Raw genomic sequence first — 13,147 nt, 5'->3', positions numbered from 1 at the left:
TTCCCTTGGAACTCGGCATCTTCATCTTGAGGTAGGCGTAGTGGGGGACTGCCATGAACTTGGCCAGAGCAGGTCGGCCAAGCAACGCATGATACGGGCTTTTGAGGTCCACCACTTGAAACCAAACCGGCTCTCAGTGGAAATGATCTTTGTCCCCAAAGAGGACGTCTATCAGGATCTTGCCGATTGGTGAGCAGGAAAGGCCAGGAACAATGCCGTGGAACACAGTCCGGCTGCTCTAAAGCCATCTTCGCTTGATTCCTAACTTCTCCATCGTATCCTTGTACAGGATGTTGATACTGCTGCCTCCGTCTATCAGCACTCGCGAGAAACGAGCGGCCCACCTATCTGTCGCGAGTGTGGCACCTAAGACCAGGGCGTAGGAGCCCGGATTCGGCATCACCTCTGGGTGATCAGCTCTGCTCCAACTGATAGGCCTTTCAGACCAGTGCATGAACTCTGGAGTGCTTGACGCGACTGCGTTCACCTCTTGCTGCTGTTGGCGCCTGCTGCATCGATCGTCAGCCACACTGGTGAACACCACATAGGCTCTGTGCTCATCTGGGAACTCGTCTTGTATCGCGCCGACTGGCCTGACAGCCGGCTGCTGGGGTGGCAGTGGAGGAGGCGGCCCAGCAGGCGGGGGAGGGAGTAGGCCGTCTCCCTTGGCGATTCTGGTCAGCCAGTGGCATTTCCGGGTGGTGTGGTTTGACGGCTTCGCGCCGCTATGGAACTTGCAGGGGCCATCTAAAGTCTGCTCGTAGGAGAAGGCCGGCAACCAGTTGGACTTGCCGCCTTTCTGTCGCTTGGTCGGAGGCTGCCCCTCCGGCTGTTGGTCTTCGACTGTCGCCACTTGTCGGCTGTTGGAAGCCGGCTGTGGGGCCTTGCGCTTGTGGTTGCTTTGCTGCTGCCGCCGACTGGTGTCCCCAGCCGGAGTTCTTGGAGCCTGAGGGGCAACTTTGCCAATCGCACTAACTTGAATCTCCGCCTTCATGGAGGAGTCGACCGTGGCGTACTTGTCTGCTGTGCTCAGCAGCTCATCGAGGGTCTCCGGCTTGTCGCAGAGGAGCTCTCTGCACCTGGCAGTAAAGTACTCGATAGCCTGCACCTCGTGCACGCCCTCGCAGGAGTTCCGAAGCTCGGCCCAGCGCGTGAGGTAGTCGCTAGTGGAATCGTCGGGGCCTTGCATGCACAAGGAGAGTTGGCGAGGCTTGGGAGGTTGCTTGTACGTGCTCGTGAAGTTGCGGACGAAGGCCTCGGTGAAGTCGACCCAGCTGTTGATGCTACGGGGCTTCAGACTGTTCAACCATGTTCGGGCCGTGCCCTGGAGCATGAGTGGAACATACTTCACGGCAACACGCTTGTTGCCGTTCGCTATGTCGACGGCCATGGAGTAGTCAACTAGCCAATCTTCCGGTTTCACGGAGCCAGTGTACTTGGGTGTATCTCGGGGGAGCGTGAACCCTTTGGGGAAGGGCTCATCTCGGATGCGGGGCCCGAAACAGGGAGGACCCAACTCGTCTTCTTCTTCCAGCGCTAGGGATCGGTGGAGTCGGTCGATCCGGTGGCGGGCGTCATTTTCTCCGACTCCCTCTCGGCGGCCAAGGCGGTCGCCGAGAGTTGGATGCTCTACAGGTGGCGGGGAGACTCGCCTTTCTCTGCGAGGAGGGGGAGGCAGATAGTCGTCCCGCCGTTCCATTGCTTTGGGGCGGCCGTCTTGGTCGCGCTCGATGGTGATGCGAGTCCGACTATGGCTGACAGCCGGATCCTTGTCTTTTCTTCCGCGGACACCGCCTATTGGTGTCCGAGACGTCACGCCTTGATCTCGGCGGGGAGGCAAGTCGTCGTTTTGTCGCTGCGGCGCCTCCGTGCGGCAGCCGACTTCGTTCTGCGTGGCAGCCGCGTCAAGGAGCTGCTGAACTCGCTCCGTCACCAGGCGGCGCTCTTCACCTTCAAAGTTGTCCAGCTCATCTGCGGCCGCCTGGGTAGCACGGATGTTTTCCGCAGGCGTGGCGTACACAGGGCGACTGGCCCCGAACAGGCTGGCGATTGCCGCGCCATGCTGCCGGACCGCGCCTAGGCGGCTAGGCCCAATCAGAGCCGGCGAGCCGCCCACAGCGCGATCCATCTCACGCTGGTAGGCTTCTGACAAGCGTCTCATACTTGCCAGCTTCTTCGTGCCCTCGACGAGCTGGAGGCAGCGTGCCTCCAGCGTCTCCGCGTCCGCGTCTCCCAGAATGGGCGCGATCAGGTCTTGCAGAGCCGCGTCGAGCGGGTCGTGAGCTCCCTCGCCGGAACGCTCGCCGTGATCGAGCATGAGGACCTCAGTGACGGTGCTTCCGCCGCTCTCCACACAAGGGAGCGGCTCATCGTAGACCACCACGTTGGTGGGGAACGCGTCGAGCGACGCGGTGTCGGAGTCGACCAGCATCGGGTCGGTGGATCCTATGGACTCCAGGTCCACGGCAGGCTCGCCGGCGACGAGGAGTTGGTCGAGAAGACCCACGAGGAGGCTCTCGGGGCCGCTCGTGCCTGCGTCGGACGCAGGCTCATCGGACAGGCGAACCTCGCCGATAAGCTCAGCGAGGCAGCTGGCCGCGCAGGTGATCTCAGCACCGTGCAGCGCGTCAGCGCAGACTCCATCTGGCGTGCCGAGCTGGCTGTGCTCGCCAGGGAGGAAAAGGGTTCCCGTCCAGAGCAGGTCCCCGGACGACGGTGCACCTCACCCCACGGTGGGCGCCAAATGTCGGGGGTTGGGTACGACATATGCCAAAGGATGGCTTCTCATGGTGGGAGCGAGTAGAACGTTGCCGGTTCCCGAAAGCGGGATGAGGCGAAGACATGCACGCCGACGGATCTTACCCAGCTTCAAGGCTCTCCGAGGAGATAACACCCCTACTGCTGCTCCGCGGGGGCTCCGCATGGTCACTATGGCAAAGTGAATACAATGGTGCTCCTAGAGCTGTTTCTGGAGGTAGGAGAGGGCAAGGCTGGCTCTCTCCTTCCTATGTGATCGGCCTAATGCTAAAGAGGCTATCCCCGTTGCATGGGTGCCCCGGGGGGCTTATATAGGCCTGCCCCCCCAGGGATACAATGGTAATCCGGCTGGCGCGGGTCCCAGCCGTCTGTCTCTCAGGCCGTCGTCTTCTCCGCCGACTTCTGGGGCCCGCCGACTGGCGGGCCCCGCGGACAGGCCTGGTACTGTAGCGGTGCTTCTGATGACGCTGGCTCGGTCACGGGGTCATGGCAAACAGTGCCGCCATCTGGCGACCGATCACTGTCGCCATTCCCCGTCTTGTGTGATTAATGGCGCGCGGGGCCCGTGGGAGGGGCCGGTCGACTCCAGGGGGCCGACTCCCACGGGGCCATCTTCGTGGCGCTCTCGCCGCCTTCGGCACTCCCGCTGACGGGCGGGTCCCGCCGTCTCTGAGTCGTACATGCAGGCCGTCGTGGGCACAGTGTGCCGCCCACGGGGGCTGAGGTCAGGGCAGGCATGGAAACAGTGCTGCACCACGATGGAGATCTCCAGCGATACGACGCACTGTAGCCATGCCAGCCCCTCGTAAGCGGGGTAGAGACGACCATGCTGCAACCGTACTCCGCCCCGTCCATCGTGGCGAAGGAAGGAGGTGGTTGGAGTCACCGGCCGACTCCCGTAGTCGTCTTCCCTTGAAGTCGTCAGCTAAGAGTCGACCCATCTGGAAGCCGGCACCCAAGGGTCGGCTTAATTCGAAGTCGTCCCCAGTACTCGGCCGTGAGGGACAGTTGCTGCCGACTCCCAGGAGGCGGCTCTTCATCGTGGAGTCTTGAGGGGCGCAGTCTGCCCCGATGTTTTGAAAGGTTCTGGGGCTCGGGTGAGCCTACCCGTGGCCCATTACTCCGACAATCCCCAACGACCAAATGAGGCCTTAGGGGTTTTTCAGCTGGTTTTTCATCGAAGTGCGAGCAAGAAGGTTAAATAGAAGGCTTAATCCAACGTTGGTGGTTCCGATCACAATGATCCAAAGGCGCAATGGACGATCTTAGGGGGTGGGGTCATATGCCACCCCCCCGTGAATTTACAATTTTTTTCTTATACTAGTGCAATGTTTGTTCATCATATTAATTTGGGTGCAGTGCAATAAAAAAATTCTAACCATTGGAATGTTGTCCATGTTTACTCTCACAATGTATATCCTAGATCCGCCACCGCAAAGGCGACAACATTGTGTGAGGGCGAAGAGTGGGTGTTAGCTATGCGAAATCCGTCGGCGAAAACTTTAAGCAAATCAAGACATCTCCAACGCCAACCCTCAAACCGCCTGCATACATCCGAACCGCGTGGTCTGGACGCCGGAAGCCATCCAACACGGGTAATGTATCGATCCGCCGAGCGGTTCAGACCACATTTTTTCCGCAAACTGGAACCAAGCATGGGGGGCTTTGCGGGAGTCCAGACACGAGACAAGTCGGACTCTGACACCCCTGGCCCACCTAAAAGGAAAGCGGAGCCCGTCTTTTGTAGCTTCCCGCACTATTTCAGCGCTAAATCCCCCACTCTCTTCTTTCGTCCCGCCGCTCTCCACCCAATTCCCGCCCTTTTCTCTCACTTTCTTCTTCGCCGCCGCCACCAACGCATGGAACTAGACAAGGACCTTGCGAAGATGGAGATGGGTAGAGGAGGCAAAGAAGGAAGCTGCATTCACGACGACAACGACACCTTGAGCGTTGAGAAGGCTCGGATTGCCGGTCCACCAAGGCAGCACTCGTTTTTTTTTTTGCACGGACTGATATTCTTATGTGATCAGGCATGTAAAACCTTAAACATACTTGCCTCTTTTTGGTTGTGATCGAGCATGTGAGCCGGCGCACGCCATGGATCAAACTTGTATTTGAATTTCAATGTGCCCTTTACTTGCGGATCCGTGTTCACGGACTAGTCCTCTATCCACCAACATCCAACCAGTTCGCGTACGAATGCCAGAGTAAATTTGTGGGCCAGCGTTGGAGATGCTCTTACAGCATTTCCTTTCCGCTGTTAATCAATTTGGATTGCAGACATGGCAAAGCAAACCAACAAGATATGGCAAAGCAAACCAACAAGATAAGAAACCCCCGTATATGATTAAATGAAGAAACAAGTAATCATCCCGTTTGTCCCTCAATCCATTCGCCTGATAACAGGGCAGGGGAGAGCTGAGACCTCGGATCAACAAACATTCTGTTGCTACAGAACAAGAAAAACATGCAGCTATGTCAAGCGACTGGTTATTACAGAAGTGGATCAAAAAATTACAACACTGCAAAGACCGGGCCGGGCCGAGACATGTTGAGCCTCGGTGCCTGTCGACCCGATGGATTCTACCGCCAACGGAGTTCTCAAGGCCAAAGAGAAGGAGAAGAGTGTGGAAAATCATCATCTGTCCCGGGCAGCGGAGCTCTACGCCTTCATCTTTCTCTTCCTCTTGCTCTTGCTCTTGCTCTTCTTCGACTGCGCCTTGGTCGGCTGGGTCTTCTTGTAGTCGGGCGCCTTGTACTCGGGCGTGTCGCGGAGCCCCAGCTTCGACAGGACGAGGCAGTACGAGTCCCAGTCGGTCCTGCGCAGGTACTTGAGGTACTTCTTCCTCCTCTGGACCATGTCCTGGAGCCCCTTTCGAGAGTGCTTATCCTGCATCACAGCAGAGTCGACGGATCACTTGACCAAACTGATATTTGTGCGATTCCAGAAGTGTTGTGGAGGTAGAACACCGATACCGCATGGGTATGGACACGGGATGTTCAACATTGCATGTACCTTTTTGTGTAGAACAGATGACAAGTGCTTGATTTTTAGCGTCAGTTGGGCTACTGAAAACACAAAGACGCGGCATATCAGTAACACACACTATGCGCCTACAAAAAGTGCAAGCAGAGCCTAACAGCATAAAATGCTCAACAGAAAATAAATCATAACTGCTCAAGACCTCAAGAAGTAGAGGATCAAAAGGCATGAAAGCTCAAAAGGTATTTAGTTCTAGGAGTACATGTACAAGCTGCTTCCTGCAGCTATAAGGATAGCGAAAGAAGATTGCCGACTAGCCATAGAGAAGTAAACAAACTTAGGAGTGGTAGGTATAATGATATGCTTCGAAGTAAGGCAAATAAGAACTTGCACTAACCAAAATCTAGAAGAGCCAGAATTTCAAAACAATATTCAGCCAGACTTCTTTTCTGACTAATCAATAACTAGCTACAGAAGAATATGAAAAGATAACCTCTTACCGTCCAAAACGTAATGTTGAGGTTAACTGAACCATAGCTTCAGTTGAATCTAACAGAATCATGTCTTCATTATATTACATTACAGTTCACAAAAATACTAGGTGTTCAAGTGGAATTTTGAATACTCCTTACTGCTATGTCTAGCACAGGCTATATCAGCTACTCAGGCAAAGAAAAAAAAATCCCTTGAGTTAGTCCTAGCCCTCATACCAAAATCATGGCTGCCTTCTTTTCCAGACAGAAAGGTGATGCAAAGTGTAACAATCACTAATTATCAATATTACACTAGATATGGCACAACATTGTGACACTGTTGGCAAGTCTGTGTTCTACTATCTATCACCATTTTCTGGTATATCATGCAAGTCCGTGTTCTATATTAGCAGGTCAGTGTGTTCTAACTGTACGTCACAGTTTTCCGGTATTATGCAAGCAAGGGGTAAGAAATTTACTTTGAACTCGTGCAGAACCACAGTCATTCTCGGACATCTTGAACTCATCCCTCACCTTCTGAAGCTCCAATTTCATCTTCTCTTCGCCTGACATGTGGTCAGGATGGAAATACTGAAGACAGCAGGCACCGATAATCATCAGTCAATCGCAGTCTCAGAACAGATACAAACAGGGGAGAAGTCCTCCCACAACCAAAAAATAGATGAAAAGGCAAAAGGCTAATCTCACCCTCTCTAGCAACTCCTCCTGCGGCGGAAGATTGCTCAGCATGTACTCCGGCAGCGGCTTTCCACCAATGTTTGCAAATATTGACATTTGCTGGACTGCTCCCGATCAAGAACAATACAGCACAAGCTTATCAGTTCCATTGCCCTCGGAGGTAAAAGAGGTGAATGAAAAAGAAAAACAAGCAATGTTGGGCGGGATTACCATTTGTAACATGCTTCTTCTGCCCTTTCTGATCTTTATGGAGGCTCGTTAAGGTCTGCCGGAGATAACCAAACTCGCCGCCATACCGCGGGTCAGCCTGGGCCCTCTCCTGCTCCGCGATCTTGGCGATCCGCCCCTGCAGCTCCTGGAGAGAGAACCACTCCTTCCCGTCCTTCCCTGCGTCCGCCGGCCGGAGCTCCCTGAGCATCTGCCCAAGCTGTTCGGGATTGTATTCATTCGCGAGAAAAACGCCGTCGTCCTCGTCTTCCTTCCCCTCCCCGGGCTGCGGCTTCCCGGCCCTCTGGCGCATCTCCCTCCCGAAGATGTTGTCCGGGGTGTTGTTCAGGAACCGCAAAGGCGGCTGGCGCTGCCTCTCCTGCTGCGGGTCGATCTTGCGGATGCTCTCGCGGATGGAATCGAAGCTGAAGCTGAACGGCTTGCCGCCGCCGGCGTTGGGGGCTCCTCCTCCCTGGGGGCGACCCGCCGGGGCGGCGGCGCTGTTCTTGAGCAAGTCCTGGAACGACGGGTTGGCGCCACCGCCGCCAACGCCGGGGCCGGATAAGCGGGGGGAGCCGGCGCGGAAGGACTCGAGGCTGCGCTTGACGTCGTCGAGGCCGACGGAGGGGGCCGCGGGCGCCCCGCCGGGGCGGAGCGGGTTGGCCGGGATCCGGCGCGGCGGGGGCGGCGCCGGGGACGACTTGAGGCGCTCGCGGATGTCGAGGAAGATCGAGGAGGCGGCCGGCCTCTGGGGGCCCTCGCCGTGGTTCGGGGGCGGGTAGCCGGGGTCGTCGGAGGGCGGCGGCGGCGGGGGAGGGAAGGGGGGGCTGTTGTTGTTGGAGGAGGACGAGGAGGAGGAGAAGGAGGAGGAGGAGGGGCGGGGCACGTGGAGGAGGGGCTTCCTGCTCGGATTGATCAGCCGGAGCGCCATGGCGGCGGCGGCGGCGGCGGCGGGAGGTGGGGCTTCACTCCTTCCTCCGCCTCCTCTTCCTCGGTGGACGTGGAATAGGGTTTTGGGGGGAGGGGAATGGATCAGTGGAGTGGTCGAGCGATCGGCCATTTGCGGCCTGCAGTGGGCTGACATCGGCCCAATACGGCCGTAGTTTCTGTGTCTGCGGGCCTTTCAAACCCATCGCGTGTTGCTAAAAAAAATACAAGCCCATCGTGTCGGGCGGCCCAGCAGCAAGCTCCGGCAACTTGTATGGTAAGGTTGGGGACAACCAGACAAGGTGAAGAAGGGCGTCAAATCAGCGACCATTGGTGGAGCGAGCGACACCAACATCGCATCACAACTTTCTCATCCGGTGTTTGATGCTGACCAACCCTAGCTACAACGTGTGGACAGTAAGATGAAGATTATTCTCCAAATTCCCCGAGCATGGCAAGAAAATCACGGGGCGACGGCGTAGATGTGGAGTGTGATGAAGGTGCCATGGCCACCACAACATAGTCTCTATCGGATTTCGTGTTGATTACATTGGCGGAGTTCGAAACAACAAGAGTGCGTGCAAGCAAATGAGGATTGGAGATGATCGTGTCATAAAGGCTCGGGCAAGTGCTGAAGCGTCACTTTTCACAGGTTGCAGATGGAGGAAACTGAGTTGGTGAACGACTACGTCATGCATCTCACTACTTTGGTTGGAAAGATCCGTGCGCTTGGCGTAAAACTTGAGGAAGTTGAGATTATGGAGAAAATTTCCAGTTCGGTGACTAATAAGGTGACCAACTCCTATAATCGCGCGCAAGGAATGTGTGACGGTATGAGGGCTCGAGTCATGGGAAGCGTAGCGGACACACAGAAAAAGGCAAAGAAAAAGACAAGCCACGAGGTCGTGGTAAGGCCGATCAATCTATGAAGCGAAGCACTAAACTTGGATATCGTCTCAAGGCTAACAAATGGAAGATCAAAACAAATTTAACTAAGCAAGAAGATGCATGTCTATGTCTTCGTGTTCAGGTGATGGTTGTGAAACCAAACCAAAGGTGCTACTTCTTTTTGAGGGAAGGTCATCATGACTAGTTTTATTAATCTACGGCACGAAAGGAAGTACATCATCTACGAGATTATTCATCTGTCCAATTCATCGGTCTTATTGCAAAAACAAAACTTAGCTAGCACACGCGTTGCTTGATTACTAGAATGGTAGCAGTGCCTAAAGACGACCTTCCCGATCGACGAGGCCACATCCACACACTTCGTGAATAAAGTTGTTGTTGTATCCCACCATCCGGACCACCCATTACAGAAACTGATCATGTCTAGGGAATCTGATTCAGCTTCCACCCGAGGAAACCCTAGAGAATTTGCAAGGACATGGCCATCTCGCATGGCCATTGCTCCAGCTGTCACCACATCTGCCACATGGTGATGTGCTTACATTGTGCCGCTAGAAAGTTCCCTCTCTCATCTCGGATAACAGCTGATGTAGCTCCCACACCTTCCTCCACAAAGAAGGCAGCGTCCACATTTACCTTCACACACCTGGGTTCTGGTTTGCACCATCTTTGCACTCTGGTAGATCTTTCTTTATTGTTAGCCTCATGGTAATTATTTGTAACTGCTAATACTGACATTTGTCCGGCTGTCCGGATACCCCCTAATCCAGGACTCCCTCAGTAGCCCCTGAACCAGGCTTCAATGACGATGAGTCCGGCGCGCAGTTTTGTCTTCGGCATTGCAAGGCGGGTTCCATCTTCGAATACTCCAAAGTAGATCGATGATTGTGTCTGGCTTTGCGAGATAATTTCCACACACCTTTGTAGAGAGCATAGCACTTCATAAATCTGATCCACTGGCAATTTTTGTATGGTGTGCTCTTACGCCGTGGTCTGGTCCAACACGAACCGTTTTTTCTTGGCCTGCCTCGATACACGTTGCAAGGCGGTTTTATTGGCACATCCTGCCAAAGCAGAGATCATGCTCCCCTTATCACGAGATTTTCCATCAATACGGGAGCGTGCAACCCCATGACGCCTGTTGGTATGACTCCGTGTTTTCAGGAAAGTCCTGAGCGGTTACGCTGAGGACGCTTGATATTCACCCCCTTTATAAAGGGGCCGAGGCCTATCCCTCTTTTCCACCACCCTTGCGCCTTTTCGCATCTCGAGTTCTAACACCCGAAACCCAAGCTCAAGCACCCCGGATCCTCCACCATGTCCGGATCCAACCCTCAAGGCCGGTGGGTGGCCTCCTCGGTCATAGAGGAGGACATTGCGAAGCTTAGGGAGGTCGGATATCAGACCGTCGACATCAAGCACGGGCTTCCTGCTCCAGGGCAGGTCATCCCTACTCTCGAGCCCAACGAGAGCGTCGTATTTGTTTCTCACTTCCTCCGCGGCTTAGGCTTCACCCTTGATCCCTTTCTAAGAGGGCTCATGTTCTATTACGGGTTAGATTTTCATGATCTAGCTCCGGACGCTATCCTCCATATCTCGTCATTCATCATTGTGTGTGAAGCTTTTCTCCATGTCACTCCACACTTCGGCTTATGGCTCAAGACCTTCAATGTGAAGTCGAAGATGACTGAGGGGCGACATGCGGAGTGCGGAGGGTGCTGTGATAAGCAGGAATGCTGGCGCCCCATGGCCAGAGAGCTCCTTCCCAGAGGTGTCCGATCTATGGCAGCGGAGGTGGTTTTACGTCACGGCTCCCAGAGGCACAAAGTGGGTGGCTCCCCCCGACTTCCGTTCGGGCCCTCCTTCTCAACTGGCATCATGGACCGATATAGGACGGGATTGGGGATCTGCTAGTGATGTACCAACATTGCAGAGCCGTATCCGGGAGCTTCTTGAGAGGGACATTAGCCTCGTCAGCATAATTTAGGTAATGCTAATCCGACGGATGTTGCCGTGCAAACGCCGGCCTCTCCGGATGTGGGAGTTCAATCCGGAGGGTCCGCGGACTATTCTGCACTTCTTCGGCCTGACGCTCGAAGGGATGTGTAAATTATTCTTCGGACCACAAGTAAAGTGTCCGGATACCACCGAGGATGCGGGCCTGAGCTGCAATCGCCCAGATACCCAAGTAAGTAACCCAGAAACCGAACACTTCGTCTATTTTTGTCATAGTCATTATTCTAAAAATCCTCCATGGCCAGGAATGGCTCAGCAAGGCGGAGAGAATCAGGTGTCCGGCGCCACTTCCCGAAGGCTCGCCAAGTCCCGCCATAGCCAAGATGCTTGGCCGTGTGCTAAGTAAAGTGCCCTCAGGGAAAGACGAAGGGAAGAATAGAGAAGCAGAACTTCACACATTGCGCATCCAAACTGGGGGAATTGCTACCTCCCCAAAGGAGGATAGTCGGGGAGGGGAATCTAAGGCCTCCTCCCCTCGTGGGAAGAAGAGGGCCGTCTCCGAAGACTTGGAGACGGAGGTGCCCAAACAAGGGAAGAAAGCTTCACCAGGGGGCCCTGCCCCGGAGGGCGTCCTCACTGTGCCATGCCCGCCAACGGGCTAGCCCTCAGTCGAGCTGTAAGTTAATCATAAATTCGAAGGTACTGCTTCCTTCTCCGAGAACAATAACCAGGATCCATTCTTTGCAGTCCGGCTAGCAGCTCTTCTCGACAGAGTTCATCTTTGGGGGATCTCCTTCCGGAGATAATGGAGAGTGAGACCCCACCAACCTCTCTGCCTTATGAGGCGGGTGACCGCGAGGTGTCGTCACGGAGGAGTCCAGATCCACCGAAGCCAGAAGCTAATACTTCGGCCGCACTGAGCCCGGAGCGTTCGGCTCCCACAGGGGGCGATAAGAAGGGTCCGGCACCATTCGGCATCCAGCCGGACACACTAACGGGCCTTCTAGAGCGAGCTGCTCTCTTGGAGGAGCACCGTTCATTAATGAGTACGGTGCTCAAGAAGATTTCTTCCGCCACAAGCGGGTTGAATGAAGCCTTTACGAGCCTGCTCAGAGGCTTTCAGGTATGTAATGAAAAATACATAATTTTTGGCTGTGACGCACGCGCTAGGTGTGCTCCATATGGATAGTAGCCCCTGAGACTCTGGTTGTCCGCCCTAGGCGGCAAACAGAGGATCATATTGTGTAAGTAATGATCACACTGTATTTATGCGCAGGTGTCTAAGGATCCGGCAGCCGACCGGTCCGTTGAAGTTGCCGAACTAAGGAGGCAGATTGGAGCGATTGATGCCGATATCACACTGGTGAACGAGCGGCTTAACGAGTCACAAGGTATGTGCTCTACTTTCCTTATTATTTTTTGTAGGAAAAACTGAGAGGAGCATAATGCTAATGTTATATGTTTGGACTGCAGACGGTGCTGCTGCCGTGGAAGCCCTGAGGGCAGAACTTGCCCTGGCCAAGGAACATGCCCGGGCGAGCAATGCGGCTGCCCTAAAGGCGGCCGAAGAGTTGAGAGCCGAACAGGCTACTCGTCGCCGGAGCGAAGACAAAATAGCCGAAATGGCTGTGGAGCTAGAAAACGCCACCAACCGGTATGAGTTTCTTGAAAAAGAAAATCACGCGAATAAGGCTGACCTGAAGAAGGCCCTTGATGCGGCCAAGGAGACGCGTTCCAACATTAGGGATGCGCGGGAGGAGCTTCGACAGGCCGGAGAAATCGGGGCTGGAAACCCCTATTTGTTGCGGATGTAGTTTTTAGATCCGAAGTACGCTCCTCTGGATCGACGCTGGAGTCCTGCAGACGCCTATGCGGATTTGGCAAAGAGTGCGGCTGATGCGGCCAAGTTTTTTGAGGATAAAAAAGATGATGAAGTGGAAAAGTTGTTCTGGTCGCAGTTTAGTGCTCCAACGTGCACAGAGTGAGAGGATGGCTGCTGTGGCCGAGCTCCACAGGTTGTCCGGTCTTGCAACGCGGTCTGTAATAGACCATCTATGGCCGAAGGGGCCTAAGCCGGACAGTTATTTTGGTTTAGTGCAACAATTCCTTGGTGCCATATCACAGATCGATGTCATGAAGAGGTCGGCGTGCATAGAGGGTGCACGGATGGCTCTTACCCGTGTTAAAGCATATTGGACAGATATGGAGGCCACCGTCGTTGCGACCCAGAATCCGG

The 13,147-nt window shown here is 54.7% G+C and overlaps 1 protein-coding gene across 1 annotated transcript; it reads right to left on the bottom strand.

Moving 5' to 3' along the window:
- Nucleotides 1–5,081: 5,081 nt before the first annotated feature.
- Nucleotides 5,082–8,153, bottom strand: LOC123139280 (uncharacterized). Its single transcript, XM_044559078.1, has 5 exons — nucleotides 7,123–8,153; nucleotides 6,922–7,016; nucleotides 6,693–6,804; nucleotides 5,774–5,826; nucleotides 5,082–5,647 (listed from the first exon to the last, which is right to left on the bottom strand). The coding sequence occupies exons 1-5, from the start codon at nucleotides 8,048–8,050 to the stop codon at nucleotides 5,420–5,422; spliced, it is 1,416 nt and encodes a 471-aa protein (XP_044415013.1). The 5' UTR covers nucleotides 8,051–8,153; the 3' UTR covers nucleotides 5,082–5,419.
- Nucleotides 8,154–13,147: the final 4,994 nt, after the last annotated feature.

Source organism: Triticum aestivum, chromosome 6B, assembly GCF_018294505.1.
Source record: "Triticum aestivum cultivar Chinese Spring chromosome 6B, IWGSC CS RefSeq v2.1, whole genome shotgun sequence".
NCBI lineage: Eukaryota > Viridiplantae > Streptophyta > Magnoliopsida > Poales > Poaceae > Triticum > Triticum aestivum.
The sequence above is the reverse complement of the archived record's forward strand: the minus strand, read 5'-3'. Positions and strand labels throughout refer to the sequence as shown.

Bases quoted from the DNA above. Each gene is read 5' to 3' on its own strand.
- LOC123139280 (XM_044559078.1), bottom strand. From the start codon at position 8,050: ATGGCGCTCCGGCTGATCAATCCGAGCAGGAAGCCCCTCCTCCACGTG. The intron at 7,017-7,122 runs GTAATCCCGCCC...GATCGGGAGCAG, and splicing joins GAAGAAGCATGTTACAAATG to TCCAGCAAATGTCAATATTT. The intron at 5,648-5,773 runs GTACATGCAATG...GCTGTGATGCAG, and splicing joins CATCTGTTCTACACAAAAAG to GATAAGCACTCTCGAAAGGG.